Source organism: Ailuropoda melanoleuca, chromosome 6 (genome assembly GCF_002007445.2).
Source record: "Ailuropoda melanoleuca isolate Jingjing chromosome 6, ASM200744v2, whole genome shotgun sequence".
NCBI classification, from domain to species: Eukaryota; Metazoa; Chordata; class Mammalia; order Carnivora; family Ursidae; genus Ailuropoda; species Ailuropoda melanoleuca.
Genome location: NC_048223.1, coordinates 57,171,060 through 57,190,408, shown reverse-complemented (window position 1 = coordinate 57,190,408; position 19,349 = coordinate 57,171,060). Strand labels below are relative to the sequence as shown.

Sequence of the window (19,349 nt, the reverse complement as noted above, 5' to 3'; positions counted from 1 at the left end):
CCAAGCCTGTCACCGGTGATTCAGGTGGAGATGATGGCCCGAGACAGACCGTGGCAGTGATGACTGAGATTTCAGAGATGTACAAGGAGTACAGGAGAGAAGACTTAAGCTGAAGGTAACAGCTAAACTATGCTTAACTTCCACAAGCGGGATTCAACTCCCTAGAGAAAGTCCTAGAACTCCACAATCCAGATTTCCCACTTCCTGGACCCCCATTCCCACCCTTCACCTCTTTCCACTCTTGCCTTGGCCCCCTTACAACAAGGACCCCTCCCACAGGCCCTGAGCTAAAGAAAGTTCTTTTTCTCAGTACAGTTGTCCAAACATAACCCTGGTATTCTAGACACACCCCAATTTCCAACTCTTTTCTATCTGCCCTCTAGCCACAGGGTGACTCCAAAATTATATTAACTTGCCCTCGCTAAGAAACATGACCTTCCATAAACAAATCAGGACTCTATCCAACCATTCTGCCCAGGGCTAACAGAGAAGAGAGAGGGACAGGCTTGGGGGCTCACCAAGAAACAAGCTCCCTGATCCAGTTTTAAAAGACACGGATGTGGAAACACTCTAGGTTTAGGCTAGACAGAGACAGTTCGGGTTAGTTCTAGGGTGGACAGCATCACAGGGCACAACAGCAAGTAAGCGGGTCCCAGAGTAACTAATCATGTTAACTGTATATATAAATAATAGTAGTTGTTATTACTGCTGCAGCCATTAATAGTATAAAAGGCAGGAATTACAACCCAGGTCGAAGAATTACGAAGGGTTGAGGAAGTTATGGGGCTCCAAAGGTTGTTGGATTTCATCTTACAGAAAAGTTTTGGAATTAGGGCAAATTAGGTTCTTAAATGTGTGGAGAAGAGGATGGAAACAGAATGTGGATGTTCAGCTGAACAGAATTCAGATCAGTAACCTGGGTTGGAGGGAACTATATAGTGGGGCCTGTAGGTCGGTAGGTGTGATCACAAGTGAAAACGGGCCACTTTCAAACTCATTGATTTTCATGTGGTGTTGGCTTGAGGCAACCAAGACAATGACTCACAGGACTTTGACTCAGAGAGAATGGAACAACCAAAATGAAATCAACTTTTGCCCTATTTTTGATAAAGATCATTCACATCATGGAGCTGCTCATCTGAATGAGAAAGCAGAATTTTAAAAGGTCAGTCCTCACAAAGAACCAGGATACAATGATCACATCCCAGTTGTTCAGGGGTTCTGGGGCTGGTTTTTAAATAAAATGCAGGGGTTAATGCTGATAAATTGTTTCTACATCCAAAGAACAGTAAGACAAATTCTACCTACCCCACATTTTTACCACCTACCATCTGTAGAAGTTCAGTAATTTCGCAGGAACATTTCGGTAAGTGTCGACGACATCCACAAAAACAATGTCGTCATAGAGGCTGCTCTCCTCCCTCAGTAAGGCGTCTTCCCTGTGGAGATTACTTATATGGTCAAGAAGTCTTCGAGGGCGAGAATGAAGGTTTTGTAAGAGTGCATCACCTTCTACAAAGGAAAAGTTGAGAGATGGAGAACAATGCTGTTGTAAGACCCAGCACGTGAAACGTTCTGCACGCTCACTCTCTCTCCCCGAGGACCCTAACGGAAAGCAGCTGGGAGGCACCCGAGCTGGGCACCAGGCCCTCCCTCACCCCGCCAGGATCCACGACTGCTCTCCTTGGACAGGCAGTCCAGCGGTGGCTCGTCAGGCCGTGGGAGGCAGCAGGTCTGCTCCCGGACCCCTCCCTGGACGCCGTATCTCACGTGCTCACAAGGACGTGCCTTGCAGCACTGTTTGTAACGGATGAAATGGACCCAACCTAAATGCCCCCTTGACAGGAGAGTGGCCGGCCTGTGGAACAGTCACATAATGGAATACGGCAAGCAGAAGAATTAACCCGATCTTGCATGTTCAGAGGAATGGCACTGAAAAATGATGCCGGGGGACAAGTACCTTTATTGCTAATTGATATACACAATATGATGCCATAGACCTCGATTATAAAATACTCTCATCAAAACTACGTTATTGAAAGATATGTACATACACAGTAGAAAGTAGAAAAATAAGAATGGGAAGGGTGCACACGAATTTCAGGACAGTGGCACCCTCTCCGGGGGGGAGAGATGGACAGGGCGGGACAGCTAGCAGGGAGAGGGCTTCACCTGTGCCTGTGATGGTTTTTTCTTTTTTTAAAGATTTTATTTATCTATGTGACAGACAGCCAGCGAGAGAGGGAACACAGCAGGGGAGTGGGAGGGGAAGAAGCAGGCTCCCAGCGGAGGAGCCTGATGTGGGGCTTGATCCTGAAATGCTGGGATCATGCCCTGAGCCGAAGGCAGATGCTTAACGACTGCATTACCCAGGCGCCCCTGTGATGGTTTTTTCTTAAAAAAGGAAGTAAATATGACAACATGTAAGCATTTGTTAATTCTGAGTAATAAGGATATGGCTGTTTCTTATAGCACTTTCAATTTTTGGTGTATCTGTGATATTTCATAATAAAAATGTGCTTAAAGACATCTGTTTACTGCCTCACATGTTACATTTGTGCAGGGACTGTCCTCAAATCCTATGGATTTAAGGCAGCCACTTTTTCACGAGGGAAAAAATAAAGTGAGTGGCTGAGGGGTGAGGAAACAACAGAGTAGTTTAGGGCCCCACCTTCTGGAACAGCAAAGGGAAAGCCTGGGGCGTGGGCGTCTGCAGGCCCATATTTGATTTCTGCCTCTGCCGCTCTGTGACACGCTAGGCAAGTTGAAGGTTTCCGGGCCTATATTCTCATGGCGGGGGGGAGAGGGACAACGATGACGACTGTATCAATGGCTCTCGGGACTGCTTGCTGACACACACATTGCTGCACCCCAAACCTAACCATTCACCAAGTCTGGGGTGGTGCCCAAGACTGTGTTTAACATGTGTCTTCCCAGAACCCTGAAGCAGGTGGGCCAGACTGCTACCCTTTGAGCAACACAGGCTGAATAACCTTGCGTCCCCGCCAGCTCTTGCATTCTACTGTAATATCCCTTTAAAAATAAAGTCTGTACAATTTAACACTTGAAGGAAAGTGCAAGTGTTTGAAAACTGGAGTACCAGGAGGATGGCTGTTCCAAGATGAGAGCAGAAATTAAAAATCGGCCTTGCGGATGAACAAATCACACGTTTTGTTTTATACTGCATGTATCTGGGGGGGAGGAGTTAAGATGGCGGAGGAGTAGGGGTCCCCTTTTTTAGCCGGTCCCCTGAGTCGAGCTGGATAGGTACCAGACCAGCCTGAACATCCAGGGAATCAGCCTGAGACACAGGAAGATACATCTGGATCTCTACAAATGAACATCTCCAGTGCTGAGTATTGAGGTACGAACTGGGGAGCCGTGAAACCGCGCACAGATATCGGAAGATAAACGGAAGAGGGAGGGAGCCGCCGTGCCCAGGCACCGGGAAGCGGTAGCCACCTGCACCGGGGAGCGGGCGGACTTGCGGACCCGCACCCGCGAGACAGCAGACTGAGACCGTGAGCCGGGGGCGTGCACCACCAGACTTCTCACGGAACTCTGGCGTGCTCACTGGATCCAGACTGAGACCGGGAGCTCCAGGAGCGCACGCGGGGCGGCTAGCGGCTGGTGGCGTTAGGAACACAAAGAACAGAGACGTGCCGGCCCTGGAAGTGAGGGCTGGGACACCAGGTGTGGGGCACACATCCCGGGACGCTGCAGGGTTGACCAGCACCAACAAAAACAGAGTTAAAGTGGCCAGATCATCAGTGGAGAACGGTCCGCGATCCCTCTGTTCTGTGACAGAGGCTGGGATTCGGCTACTGCTGCTCTCTCAGAAGAGGCACAGCAGACCGCCAGGGAAAGCCGCCAGAGAACAAAAGCCTGGAAATACTGGCTCACAGTGTGCCCCATCCCCATCCCCCCTTGCAGGGGACAGGGAGACTCTACCCAAACAGGGTTGCCTGAGTATTGGCATGGCAGGCCCCTCCCCAAGAAGGCAGGCTGAAAAATCAAGAAGCCCACATCCCTAAGGTCCCTATAAAACAAGTGCGCACTGCCTGGGTCCTGGTCAATAATTTGGGCTCTGGACAACCCCGTAACCTTCCTCATCAGAATGACGAGAAGGAGAAATCCCCCCCAGCAAAGAAAAGACAATGAGTCTGTGGCCTCTGCCACAGAACTGATGGATATGGATATAACCAAATTATCAGAAATGGAGTTCAGAGTAACAATGGTCAAGATGATGTGTAGACTTGAAAAAAGTATTAACGAAAATATTAACGAGAATATAGAATCTCTAAGGGCGGAAATGAAAGCGAATCTGGCAGAAATTAAAAATGCTATGAATCAAATGCAGTCAAAACTAGATGCTCTGATGGCCAGGGTGAATGAGGCAGAACAAATTAGCGAATTGGAGGATGGGATGGTAGAAGAGAAAGCTAAAACAGAAACGTGGCTCAAAAAAATCCAATCTCAAGAATGTAGGTTACGGGAGATTACTGACTCAATGAAACGTTCCAATGTCAGAATCATTGGCATCCCCGAGGGGGTGGAGAAAAACAGAGGTCTAGAAGAGATATTAGAAAAAACTGTAGCTGAAAACTTCTCTAATCTAGCAAAGGAAACAAGCTTTCATGTGCAAGAGCAGAGAGGATCCCTCCCAAGCTCAACCACGATAAACCTACGCCACGTCATATCATAGTGCAATTTGCAAATATTAGATCCAAGGATACAGTATCGAAGCGGCCAGGGCAAAGAAATTTCTCACATACCAAGGCAAAGGTATCAGAATTATGTCAGACCTGTCTACACAGACCTGGAATGAGAGAAAGGGTTGGGGGGGCATTTTTAAAGCTCTTTCAGAGAAAAACATGCAGCCAAGGATCCTTTATCCAGCAAAGCTGTCATTCAGAATTGATGGAGAAATAAAGACGTTCCAAAATCGCCAATCATTAACCAATTTCGTAACCACGAAACCAGCCCTACAGGAGATATTAAGGGGGGCTCTATAAAGGTAAAAAGGCCCCAAGAGTGATACAGAGCAGCAAGTCACAACCGATACAAAGACTTTAAAGAGAAATGGCATCATTAAAATCATATCTGTCAATAATCTCTATCAATCTAAATGGCTTAAACTCTCCCATAAAACGCCACAGGGTTGCAGATTGGATAAAAAGACATGACCCATCCATTTGCTGTCTACAAGAGACTCATTTTGAACCCAAAGATGCATTCAGACTTAGAGTAAGGGGATGGAGTACCATCTTCCACGCAAATGGACCTCAAAAGAAAGCTGGAGTAGCAATTCTCATATCAGATAGATTGGATTTTAAACTAAAGACTGTAGTTAGAGATATAGAAGGACACTATATTATTCTTAAAGGATGTATCCAACAAGTGGATATGACAATTATTAATATATATGCCCCCAACAGGGGAGCAGCAAGATACACAAGCCAACTCTTAACCAAAATAAAGAGACATATAGATAAGAACACAGTAATAGTAGGGGACCTCAACACCCCACTATCAGAAATAGACAGAACACCCTGGCAAAAACTAAGCAAAGAATCAAAGGCTTTGAATGCCATACTCGACGAGTTGGACCTCATAGATATATATAGAACACTACACCCCAGAACCAAAGAATACTCATTCTATTCAAATACCCATGGAACATTCTCAAGAATAGACCATGTTCTGGGTCACAAAACAGGTCTCAACTGGTGCCAAAAGACTGAAATGATTCCCTGCATATTCTCAGACCACAATGCTTTGAAACTGGAACTCAATCACAAAGAAAAATTTGGAAGAAACTCAAACACTTGGAGACTAAGAACCATCCTGCTCAAGAATGACTCGATAAACCAGGAAATCAAAAAACAAATTAAACAATTTATGGAGACCAACGAGAATGAATACACAACGGTCCAAAACCTATGGGATACTGCAAAGGCAGTCCTAAGGGGGAAATACATAGCCATCCAAGCCTCACTCAAAAGAATAGAAAAATCTAAAATGCAGTTTCTATATTCTCACCTCAAGAAACTGGAACAGCAACAGAGGGACAGGCCTAACCCACTGACAAGGAAGGAGTTGACCAAGATTAGAGCAGAAATCAATGAATTAGAAACCAGGAGCACAGTACAGCAGATCAACAGGACTAGAAGCTGGTTCTTTGAGAGAATCCATAAAATTGACAGACCACTGGCAAAACTTGTCCAAAAACAAAGAGANGAGAAAGGACCTAAAATTATGAATGAAAAGGGAGAGGTCACAACCAACACCAATGAAATAGGAAGGATCATTAGAAACTTTTATCAACAGCTTTATGCCAATAAATTAAGCAATCTGGAAGAGATGGAGGCCTTCCTGGAAACCTATAAACTACCAAGACTGAAACAGGAAGAAATAGATTTCTTAAATAGGCCAATTAACTATGAAGAAATTGAGTCAGTGATAAACAACCTTCCAAATAATAAAACTCCAGGCCCAGACGGTTTTCCTGGGGAATTCTACCAAACATTCAAAGAAGAAATAATACCTATTCTCCTAAAGCTATTTCAAAAAATAGAAACAGAAGGAAAGCTACCAAACTCATTCTATGAGGCTAATATTACCTTGATCCCCAAACCAGGCAAAGACCCCCTCAAAAAGGAGAATTACAGACCGATTTCTCTAATGAATATGGATGCCAAAATCCTCAACAAGATCCTTGCTAATAGAATCCAACAGTACATTAAAAGGATTATCCATCATGACCAAGTGGGATTCATACCTGGGATGCAAGCATGGTTCAACACTCGCAAATCTATCACTGTGACAGATCATATCAACAAGAAAAGAGTCACGAATCATATGATCCTCTCAATAGATGCAGAAAAAGCATTTGACAAAATACAGCATCCTTTCCTGATTAAAACCCTTCAGAGTGTAGGAATAGAGGGTACATTTCTCAATCTCATAAAAGCCATCTATGAAAAGCCTACTGCAAGCATTATTCTCAATGGGGAAAAGCTGGAAGCCTTTCCCTTAAGATCAGGAACACGACAAGGATGCCCACTCTCGCCACTATTATTTAACATAGTACTAGGAGTCCTTGCAACAGCAATCAGACAACAAAATGGGATAAAAGGTATCCAAATCGGCAAAGAAGAAGTCAAACTGTCTCTCTCCGCAGATGACATGATACTCCATATGGAAAACCCAAAAGAATCCACCCCCAAACTACTAGAACTTACAGAGCAATTCAGTAATGTGGCAGGATACAAAATCAATGCTCAGAAATCAGTTGCATTTCTATACACGAATAACGAGACTGAAGAAAGAGAAATTAGGGAATCCATCCCATTTACAATAGCACCAAAAACCATACGTTATCTCGGAATTAACTTAACCAAAGAGGTAAAGGATCTATATTCTAGAAACTACAAATCACTCTTGAAAGACATTGAAGAAGACACAAAAAGATGGAAAAATATTCCATGCTCATGGATTGGAAGAATTAACATAGTTAAAATGTCCATGCTACCCAGAGCAATCTACACTTTCAATGCTATCCCGATCAAAATACCGAGGACATTTTTCAAAGAACTGGAACAAATAGTCCTTAAATTTGTATGGAACCAGAAAAGGCCCCGAATCTCCAAGGAACTGTTGAAAAGGAAAAACAAAGCTGGGGGCATCACAATGCCGGATTTCGAGCTGTACTACAAAGCTGTGATCACAAAGACAGCATGGTACTGGCACAAAAACAGACACATCGACCAATGGAACAGAATAGAGAACCCAGAAATGGACCCTCGGCTCTTTGGGCAACTAATCTTTGATAAAGCAGGAAAAAACATCCNCAGCCCTTAAATTTGTATGGAAACAGAAAAGGCCCCAAATCGCAAAGGAATTGTTGAAAAGGAAAAACAAAGCTGGGGGCATCACAATGCCAGATTTCAAGCTGTACTACAAAGCTGTGATCACAAAGACAGCATGGTACTGGCACAAAAACAGACACATCGACCAATGGAACAGAATAGAGAACCCAGAAATGGACCCTCGGCTCTTTGGGCAACTAATCTTTGATAAAGCAGGAAAAAACATCCGGTGGAAAAAAGACAGTCTCTTCAATAAATGGTGCTGGGAAAATTGGACAGCTACATGCAAAAGAATGAAACTTGACCACTCTCTCACACCATACACAAAAATAAACTCCAAATGGATGAAAGACCTCAATGTGAGACAGGAATCCATCAAAATTCTAGNCGATAAAGCAGGAAAAAACACCCAGTGGAAAAAAGTCTCTTCAATAAATGGTGCTGGGAAAATTGGACAGCTACATGCAAAAGAATGAAACTTGACCACTCTCTCACACCATACACAAAAATAAACTCCAAATGGATGAAAGACCTCAATGTGAGACAGGAATCCATCAAAATTCTAGAGGAGAACATAGGCAACAACTTCTATGACATCGGCCAGAGCAACCTTTTTCACGACACATCTCCAAAGGCAAGAGAAATAAAAGATAAAATGAACTTATGGGACTTTATCAGGATAAAGAGCTTCTGCACAGCCAAGGAAACAGTCAAAAAAACTAAGAGACAGCCCACGGAATGGGAGAATATATTTGCAAAGGACACCACAGATAAAGGACTGGTATCCAAGATCTACAAAGAACTTCTCAAACTCAATACACGAGAAACAAATAAACAAATCATAAAATNCTCCATCAAAATCCTAGAGAACATAGGCAGCAACCTCTACGACATCGGCCACAGCAACTTTTTTCATGACACATCTCCAAAGGCAAGAGAAACAAAAGATAAAATGAACTTNGGACTTTATCAGGATAAAGAGCTTCTGCACAGCCAAGGAAACAGTCAAAAAAACTAAGAGACAGCCCACGGAATGGGAGAATATATTTGCAAAGGACACCACAGATAAAGGACTGGTATCCAAGATCTACAAAGAACTTCTCAAACTCAATACACGAGAAACAAATAAACAAATCATAAAATGGGCAGAAGATATGAACAGACACTTTTCCAATGAAGACATACAAATGGCTAACAGACACATGAAAAAATGTTCAAAATCATTAGCCATCAGGGAAATTCAAATCAAAACCACACTGAGATACCACCTTACGCCAGTTAGAATGGCAAAGATAGACAAGGCAAGAAACAACAATTGTTGGAGAGGATGTGGAGAAAGGGGATCCCTCCTACATTGTTGGTGGGAATGCAAGTTGGTACAGCCACTCTGGAAAACAGTGTGGAGGTCCCTTAAAAAGTTAAAAATTGAACTACCCTATGACCCAGCCATTGCACTACTGGGTGTTTACCCCAAAGATACAGGCGTAGTGACGAGAAGGGCCATATGCACCCCAATGTTCATAGCAGCATTGTCCACAATAGCTACATCATGGAAGGAGCCGAGATGCCCTTCAACAGATGACTGGATTAAGAAGCTGTGGTCCATATATACAATGGAATATTACTCAGCTATCAGAAAGAACGAATTCTCAACATTTGCTGCAACATGGACGGCACTGGAGGAGATAATGCTAAGTGAAATAAGTCAAGCAGAGAAAGACAATTATCATATGATTTCTCTCATCTATGGAACATAAGAACTAGGAGGATCGGTAGGGGAAGAAAGGGATAAAGAAAAGGGGGGTAATCAGAAGGGGGAATGAAACATGAGAGACTATGGACTNGACTATGGACTCTGGGAAACAAACTGAGGGCTTCAGAGGGGAGGGGGTGGGGTAATGGGATAGCCTGGTGATGGGTAGTAAGGAGGGCAAGTATTGCATGGTGCACTGGGTGTTACATGCAACTATGAATCATGAACTTTACATCAAAAACCAGGGATGTACTGTATGGTGACTAAAATAATATAATAAAAAATATTATTAAAAAAAACAAATAAGGATGGGACACAAAAAAAATAAAAAAATATACTGCATGTATCTGAAAACCAGGAATAAAATAATCTGTGTTTTAAATCTGATGAGCTGTCTAGCTGCTACTTAAAAGAATCAGAGTTTACAGCCTCTCAAAATTTGGAAGATCACGCCTGTCTAGCGAGCTTGTTAAGATACAGACATCTGAGCTTCACTTGTGAATATTTTAACTTTGTAGCTTGAGGTAGGGCCTGGACAGAGATGCTAATATCTGACAAAATTTAAGAATTCATGTACACCTGAATGTTCTAAATAGCACTTAGATCCTGATTTTAAAAAATTAATTTATATTGAGATTTTCAGAAGACAATCTATTCATTTTCATTTCTTTAGCCTACAACTTGAGTTATTTCACTCTTACTTGAAAGAAATTGTCCCTCACCCAAACCTTATTCCTTTAGCTTCCACGACTGAAAAATTATGACAAGCTTTTGTCCAGGGTGAGCTGCTCCTTGTAGAACAGTTTAGTGACAGAAGTCTCAAGGGTCCCTTAAACTAGTTTTTAAAGGCTCCTGGTGGTACAATCAGGAATGAACCAGTAAAAGAAGGGAAGGTTCTGGATACTCCAGTCAGATGATGCGTTACACCTGCCCTCACCCCCACATCTGCGCTGCCTTAGGAAGCTGCCTGAGCTCCTGAGTTTTCACCAGGGCTGGGCTGTCAGCTAGCTTCTTGGTGAGCTAAGCGGACACCTTCCTTGGCAGAGTGGCCTCACAGTTCTATGAAAAATGTCTGGATTGGAATTAAGGATGTCTAAATTTTAAATCTCTACTTTTAATGGCAAGTTATGGGCAAAACCCACGTACCTGTTCTAGCCTACCCTTTGGGGGGATATAAGAATACAACTACTGTTGTGAGGAAACACTATAAATTAAGATGCTTTTGAAAAAATAAAAAAAGCCACAGTCCATTTGCATCCTCAAACAACATGCAGTGGCTCAAACGGGGTGTGCCCCACCCTCCACACCATGCTGTCACGGGGATCCCGAAGAGTGTCCTCTCAGCATGTGCTCTGCATTCCTCAGTCACTGACAGCCTTCAGGAAGCTGGGTCCTCATTCTTTTATAGGAATCCATGCTCTGTGGAGCTCTGAGATGTCAAGACAGAAATTCCATTGGGCACCTTCGTCCCCTAGGTGACGTTCATGACAGGTGACCAATAGCAATTGCATCAATGGTAGTTTTTCTTTCTTAAAGATCATGGACACGGAATTTTCAGGAATTCATAGATGGACATTCTAATAAGCATCATTCAAGAAGACAAACACAGCTACTCCCATCATAACAAATTCCCTCTAGAGTTCTAAGCTAATGTTCCTGAGCCCAAGTTTTAAACGAATCTCACAAACCCATCCTAGAATGGGATATATTAGGAGAAGCATTCACGAAACTGTAGTCTGAAAGAGAACCTATGTTTAAATACTGTCATTATGAAGAGAAAGCGTACACATGAAGCAGGAGGGGAAGCTGAGTCCACTGGGCCACCTCCAACAGAGGGACAGATGCAGGCATCAAAATGCACCAAGCTGGCTGGGGCAGGGAAAAAAAAAGTTCTTCCCTTCTGACTGCAGCACAAAGCCCACTACAGCTATACGACCACAGTCTAGCGGTTCTGCAAAGTCCCCGCCTGGCTGCAGGATAAACCAAAAAGAGCCACATGGGGCCCAGGATCACGGATTTTTCAAGATCACCCTTATGGTGAGAGACTGGATGCTTTCCCTTTAAGAGTAGGAACAAGACAAGGATGTCTGCTCTACCTCTTCTGCTCCACACTGTGCTAGACATTCTAGCCACAGCAGACAGGAAAAAGCAACAAGAGCCATCCAGATTGGGGGCGGGGAGAGTACAACTATCTCCATTTGCAGATGACATGATCTTGTATATGGAAAATCCTAAGGCACCCACACAACTAGTAACTTAAATGAATTCAGCAAAACTGCAGCATACAAGATTGATATATAAAAATCAATTGTATTTCTATACATTAGCAATGAGCAATCTAGAAATGAAATGAAAAAAACAATTCCACTTATAATAGCATCAAAAAGAATAAATATTTAACTTAGCAAAAGAAATGTAAGACTTGTACNCATTAGCAATGAGCAATCTAGAAATGAAATAAACAATTCCACTTATAATAGCATCAAAAAGAATAAATATTTAACTTAGCAAAAGAAATGTAAGACTTGTACTCTGAAAACCATAAAATATCACTAAAAGAAACTAGTAAGACATCAGTAAATGGAAGGATATTCCATGTTCATGGGTCAGAGACTTAATATCAGAATGGTAACGCTCCCTGAAATGATTTATGTGTTCAATGCCACCCCTTTCAAAGTCCCAGCTGGCTTACTTGCAGAAATTGACAAGCTGAACCTAAAATTCATATGGAAAAGCAGGACCCGGAATAGCCAAAACAATCTTAAAAGAGAACCAAGTTGGAGGATTCACACTTTCCGATGTCAAATCCTACTACAAAGCTACATATTCAAGACAGTGTAGTACTGGGGCGCCTGGGTGGCACAGCGGTTAAGCGTCTGCCTTCGGCTCAGGGCGTGATCCCAGCGTTATGGGATCGAGCCCCACGTCAGGCTCTTCCGCTATGAGCCTGCTTCTTCCTCTCCCACTCGCCCTGCTTGTGTTCCCTCTCTCGCTGGCTGTCTCTCTCTCTGTCGAATAAATAAATAAAATCTTTAAAAAAAAAAAAAAAAGACAGTGTAGTACTGATAGAGGGACAGACACACCGATCAAAAGAACAGAAGTGAGAGCCCGGAAGTAAATCCTTACACTTAACGTCCGAAAGTACAGTGAGGAGGTTAATGGTTGGTAGGGGCTGGCGGAGGGGAGAATGAGGAGTGTCCTCTAACGGGCACAGGGTTTCTTTTTGGAGTGATGGAAATGGTCCGGAATTAGTGGAGATGCTTGCAGATCTCTCAAATACTGCACACCAGTGACTTCACCACTTTAAAAGGGTAAAATGTATGTGAATTACGTATTAATAAAGCTTTTTTTAAAAAAATGACAAAAAAAGAATCACCTCTTCTGTCAAAGTATGGAGTGAGATTAGGTACGTGAGATTCAGCGCACTCTTCACCTTTCAAGCAGCCCACTTACCCTGAATGGTGTAAATAAAACCACCTGCAACTCCCTCCACGCCTTCCATGAATTCGTGAGGCAAGGCGCCCTCCCCAGCCTGAAAGCGACAAATACAGAAGTGCTCAATGTTTCATTACCAAAAATACATTTCTTCTATTTTAAAACTGATGTGACAAAATTCATACTGTGACTCCACAGCAGATAAATCCATCTAAGATGTACGCAATCAGGATGACATCAGTATTCTCCTATTTTTGGTATCTGATTGTTATCTTGATTACAATATTAAAGATCAGGTGCACAGCGCAGTCCCTAGTGCTCAGAATTCCAACTGACAGAGAATCATACATTCTTGAACTTGTTACCATCATAGTACAGAACCAATTTTATTTTATATCCCAACCCTACCACTTGAAAAAAAATTACCACCTTTGACTTCTTGGAGACTGAAAACTGCCATGAACTCAAATACATCTAGGCACATTTTTAAAGTCTGCTCTACTGTGCAGAGAAAGCCGCTCGAAACAAACCATTCAGATGGAGCCCTGCCAGTCACTGATGCTGCTGAAGGTGCCAACAACCAGCGACAGTCCTCCCAGGCTCCGAGGATTGGAGGAGCCTTTACGATTAGAGATTTACAAGTTCCCCAGTGAGGTGTTTCCCCTCTGCGTGCTGCACACCTGTGTGGCACACCCAGTGGAGTGATTCTCCAGCTGCAGGGCTAGGCCATACTGCACAACTCTGCCCGCGCGCGCGCGCGCGTGTGTGTGTGTGTGTACGCGCACGTGTGCGCGGTACTGCCTCTGCGGCCGGACCATCCCCTCCGCAGAGCTGTACTGCACAGCAGTGTTTCGGGGCTGTAGAGAGACCCCGTCCGGAGGCGACCGTGGGAACTTGTAGCTCAATGTGGAGGAAGCTACCGAAGGCCACGCTAACGTTTCCAGCTTTGTAGAGCCAGGAATGGTTGCACACTGTTTTATCATTGTGTACTCCACATTGTTTTGGCTTGTTTAGAACTTGACAATACTTTTTATTAGCGTCTATCTAAAAGGTCACAGCTTGACTTTTAAAAGTTTCTGACATTCTCACTTACTGGCAAGGGAGCAAGACTCCAGGAAATGTACAGCTTTACGCATTTATGATAGAAAACTTTATTTGTACGTGGGGTTTCCTAGAAGGAGATACCAAGTTATCACACTATTTTTTAAGGTTAGCTGAGTGTGTAAGCAGTCTTTAGCCCTCTTCAACTATATTTACCCTCGAAGTGGATCATTTGAGTCTTTCCACTTGAACCTAGTCCTCAACTCAGAAGTTGGTTTCCTTTTGTGCAATCAACTTATAACTACAGAATTCCAGCACATTTGGGTATTTTTAAGTTTCATAAACAGGAAAGGAGGTGACATATTAAAGGCACTTGCTCTGGAAATACGGAAAGAAAAGAATAAAAGTATAATTAAATTTCATAAGACATTCTATGTTAAATAAAGGACTGTTTATAATAAAGCTTGAGATCCTAAACACGACCCACAAGGCTAAGTTTGTAATTACATATGAACCTGTGACCTAATGTCTGTCTTCCTCACTGGAGTGTAAGTTCTACTGTGGGCCAGGAGTGGTTTTCTAAATGGGTAACAGCATACCACCTAATGTTCATTTCAAATTCGGGAATTAATTCATGTGAATAAGATGAATAGTTAATGAAAATAGACTAAGCTTGTGAACTGAGATGCCTAATCATTACACCAGAGCATCAAGCAGAATGAGACTGTGTTTGTGATGCCACCACAAACGCCACCTGTATATTTAAAGCTCATCATTGTAAGTCTGCCTACACCTTATTGTCCCACACTTACTTGGAGATATTTACCCAAACTATTTTAAATTTGAAGCAAATCTGAATAAATTAAAAATATGAGGCAGAAATCCTAGCAATATAAATGAAAGTAAAAACTCCATCGTATTTTCCAGTCCTGCCATCTATGCTATTTTAACAAACATTCTGCTATTAAGGTGAGGGAGTGAGGATCCTGAATACTACTGAGCAAGTGTCCATCAAGAACATTAACTTAGGGATGCGTGGGTGGCTCAGTTGGTTAAGCGTCTGCCTTCAGCTCAGGTCATGATCCCAGAGTTCTGGGATCGAGTCCTGCATTGGGCTCCCTGCTCAGTGGACAGCCTGCTTCTCCCTCTGCCTGCCGCTCCCCTTGTTTGTGCTCTGTCTCTCAGACAAATAAATAAAATCTTTTCTTTTAAAAAAAGAAGAACGTTAGCTTAAAAATTATTAAGAAATACTGCACTTCTAAAAATGCACCAATCTTAAGGCAAAACTGTGTTTACTGATGCCAGAGGGAAAAAATCACAGAACATCTGAGTTGTTTGGCTTTACTATGGTGACTCAACATTTTCTGCTGTACGTGCCCTAAAATACCCAAGATTCATTGTTCCACGTTCCCTGAGTTGATGTAAAAGTAAAGTTAAAAACACTTTTTATGTATTAAAAAATGCTAAAGTATGCTGAACAGCCTTAGGAAGACAGGATGACTTACCACAATGACTCGGAGAACGCCCCCGCCATCGTTTACAGTCACTTTGTGGAGATTTCTTGACACGAGGCCTTGGAGGTCTTGGCTCTCCCACACGATGGTACCTTCAAAGCTCTTTTTGAGGAAAGATGAAGTGAGTCGATTTCTTTATTGTTGTCATTTAGGTTTTAAGTAAGTTTTTTGTTTTTTTTTTTTAAAAGATTTTATTTATTTATTTGACAGAGATAGAGACAGCCAGTGAGAGAGGGAACACAAGCAGGGGGAGTGGGAGAGGAAGCAGCAGGCTCATAGCGGAGGAGCCTGATGTGAGGCTCGATCCCATAACACCGGGATCACGCCCTGAGCCGAAGGCAGATGCTTAACCGCTGTGCCACCCAGGTGCCCCTAGGTTTTAAGTAAGTTTTTAAAGAAAAATTAATTTTTTTTCTAGAACCTATTGGTTAAAATTTTTATCCCCCTACTCTAACACACACTACTGTTAACATGTTGGTGTATATTCTCGAGTCATTTTTTTTTCAGGCACATCTGAAAGATGCAGGTACAAAGAGTGCAGGGACAATTTTGCACACTGCTGTTGGCAAGTCCCTCTACACTGAAGCGTTTCCTGCCGCTACCTCAGCTCATACGACCATTCTTTGCCACGCACACCTAACTAACACGCCATCAAGCGCGTGCGTCCCGAGTCACACAGACACTTCCCCACTCTATCTAATGAAGCATGTTTTGGTGTAAGTGTTTGTTTCAAAATACATTTTCAGAGGTGAAATCATGGGGACAAGAAAGAAATAAGAGATATTTTATATGGATTTTGGGACACAATGCCAAACTGTTTTTTTTAAAAGGAAATTATCTAATTTCCCAATTTACAAAAATACTACTTGCATTGTATTCTTCCAAGTATGGGATACTGACGAAAGCAAAGACATTTAAGTCGATTTAGTAGATTAAAAAAATGACTCCTTATTTAACTGCATTTCTTTTAATTTCTAATGTTTATAAATTACACAGTCTCTTCTGGGAATTACTGACCCATGCTTCTTTGCCATTTACTTATTGCGTTTTTTATTTTTATTAATCTGTTATCTTATAATAAATAATCCTGTGTATATATTATATGCTAAAATATTTTTTCCAGAATTGTTACTTTATTATTATTATTATTTTTACTTAAAAGGTCCGTAAGTTTTATCCTGTCAAATCTGACAAGCTTTTTGTGATTACTATTAAATTCTGGGCTTTGAAAGTTACACTCCCTGCCCCAAGGTTTGATACACATTTAAATTCTAATGTCTTCTAATTTCTCCATGGGGGCTCAGCCGCTCCACTGTACTGTTCAGGCCATCCCCACTGTCAGCCCCTCTGGCTTGTTCCAGAGATCCAACAGAAGGCAGCCACCAGCAGCATCCAATTCTTCTCTATCACACCAGCCTGTCTTCTTTTCCGAATACCACTTATCACTCTGAGATTTCCTGTTTTTCCTATTGTGAAACTAACTGCTCCCACTAGAACGCAAGCACCATGAGAGCAGGAATCTTGTCTGTCGTATCAACCACCATATTCCCGGCACCTAGAAGGGCCTGACGTACATAACAGGCACTGGAAAATTATTTACTTTATAAATAATGTTAAACTCAAAATCAGCTGGAATGATTTTTGGTCTAGAGCACCAGACAAAAGATACAGCTTTAATATTCTTTAAAATCTTTCACGTATTCAGAGATAAAGCGCTGTACAGTAATGTCTCAGCCAGCATTATAAGGACACTTTACAAAATTGAACCTGTCCAATAAGCTAGGGCAGTGGTTTGAAAGCTTTTTGTAAAGCATTACAACTTCTCTACAAAACAGATAAAAACACTAATCGTCGGGATTTCTCAGGCCATCTGTCACTTTATATTCTAATATAACGGACCCTTATTCTGCACTGCTGGTGAGACTCCAGATACGCTCCAAGGAGATCCCGGGTTCCTGAGAGCAGGCCTCAGAGACACACTCGGGTGGTCACTGCCTGGCCTCAAGCACAGAGAGAGCGATGCCCACCTCATAGGGCTGTGCCGGGGGTTAATGATGACATGTGTGCGGCGTGCAGGGTCTTTGCTCAGAGAAACAGAACTTTATGACCGCTGGAAGGAAAGCAGAAAGTGAAGGACCCCTTTAAAAGATCTCGTTGTCTTATATTGGAAATGGGCGCTGATTATCGCTCTCCCTGGAAAGCCTTAACTCTCCCAGTATACTTGAGGTTGAACCTCAAATCCCTAAAAACAAACAGCATTCTTACACATGCGCAGAAGAAAAAAACAAGCCTAGGGAGGAACCTGGCAAATATGCTGAGAAACGTGGATAGCACCATATTCCTCTAACCTTTCTCTATGTGTCAGGTTTTCAACAGTGGATATGGATTCCTCTCGCACATTTTCATACTTTTATGATCATGAAAAAAATGTTTAAACATATGTATACAACGAAATAAATTTAGGGTCAATCTTCTTCCAGACACGAGGCGTTATTTAAACTTTTGAGCGTTTACTACCATGTAGCAGGCTGTGGGCTACTCGAAGATTTACAAGAGTGAAACGGCTCCTGTCTTCGAATGCTCGTAATATGCCCTGCTAGGGTCAGTAACAAAGGACAGTCGTCTGCTTGAGGAGGTCAGCCAGGGCTTCAGGTGACCGTGAGAGCGGAGCGGAGTCTCGCAGGCACCTGGGTCAGGAAAGGGAGAGGCTGACGAAAGCACTCATCAAAAGGCAGACGTGAAGATCACTGCATGTTCAGGAGAGTGTGAAGCAGCTGAGCGCGGCCAAAGCCCCAGGCTGAGGAACCGAGATGTGGAAAGTAGGCTCCTGTCAGCGCTGCCGGCGGGAACAGAGAGTCTGTCCTTCATCTCGAAGGCCGTTCGCAAGCACAAGAGTGATGCAATCCTAGCCGCCATTTTAAAAGGTCACTCTAGTGGAACAGCATCAGGGCAGGCTGGCAGGGAGAGTGGTAACTGGACTATTACAGAGGTCCAGGTGAGGAGAAGCAAGCACTTATCTTAGAAATGAAGAATGCCTTCTGAGAAACTTAAGGAGACACGAATATATGGAAAGATATTCAAGCTCATAGATTGGAAGTATGAATATTATTAAAATGTCCATATTACTCAAAACAATCTACAGATTTGATGTAATCTCTATCAAAATTCCAATGGTATTTTTACAGAAATACAATAACTACTCCTAAAATTTGTATGAAACCACAAAAGACCTCAAATAGCCAAAGCAATCTTAAGAACAACAAAGCTGGAGGCATCATGCTTTCTGATTTCAAACTATATTACAAAGCTATTGTGATCCAAACAGTATGCTATTGGCATAAGAACTGACACACAGATCAATGGAACAGAAGAGGCAAGAATACACATGGGAAGGACAGTCTTTGCAATAAATGGTGTTGGGAAAACTGGACAGCCACATGCAAGGAATGAGCCTGGACCCCTATCTTACACCATACACAAAAATCAACTCAAAATGGACTAAAGACCTGAACAGAAGACCTGACACCACAGAACTACTGGAATAAAACCTAGGTGGTAAATTCCCTGACACTGGTCTTGGAGATGATTTTTTGGATTTGACACCAAAAGCGAAGGCAACAAAAGCAAAAATAAACAAGTGGGACTACACTGAACCAAAAAGTTGCTGTACAGCAAAGGAAACCATCAACAAAATAAAAAGGCAACCTATGAATGGGAGAAGATATTTGCAAATGA

The 19,349-nt window shown here is 42.6% G+C and overlaps 1 protein-coding gene across 2 annotated transcripts in view; it reads right to left on the bottom strand.

The window, feature by feature from the left end:
• B3GALNT2 (beta-1,3-N-acetylgalactosaminyltransferase 2) overlaps window positions 1–19,349 on the bottom strand; it is a 66,024-nt gene that overhangs the window by 7,026 nt on the left and 39,649 nt on the right. For both annotated transcript variants that reach the window (XM_034662484.1, XM_034662485.1), the window contains exons 6-8: window positions 15,606–15,716; window positions 13,078–13,156; window positions 1,329–1,512 (exon numbers count right to left, since the gene is read on the bottom strand). In XM_034662484.1, coding sequence (XP_034518375.1) covers window positions 1,329–1,512; window positions 13,078–13,156; window positions 15,606–15,716 — 374 coding nt within the window. The remainder of the gene's footprint in view (window positions 1–1,328; window positions 1,513–13,077; window positions 13,157–15,605; window positions 15,717–19,349) is intronic.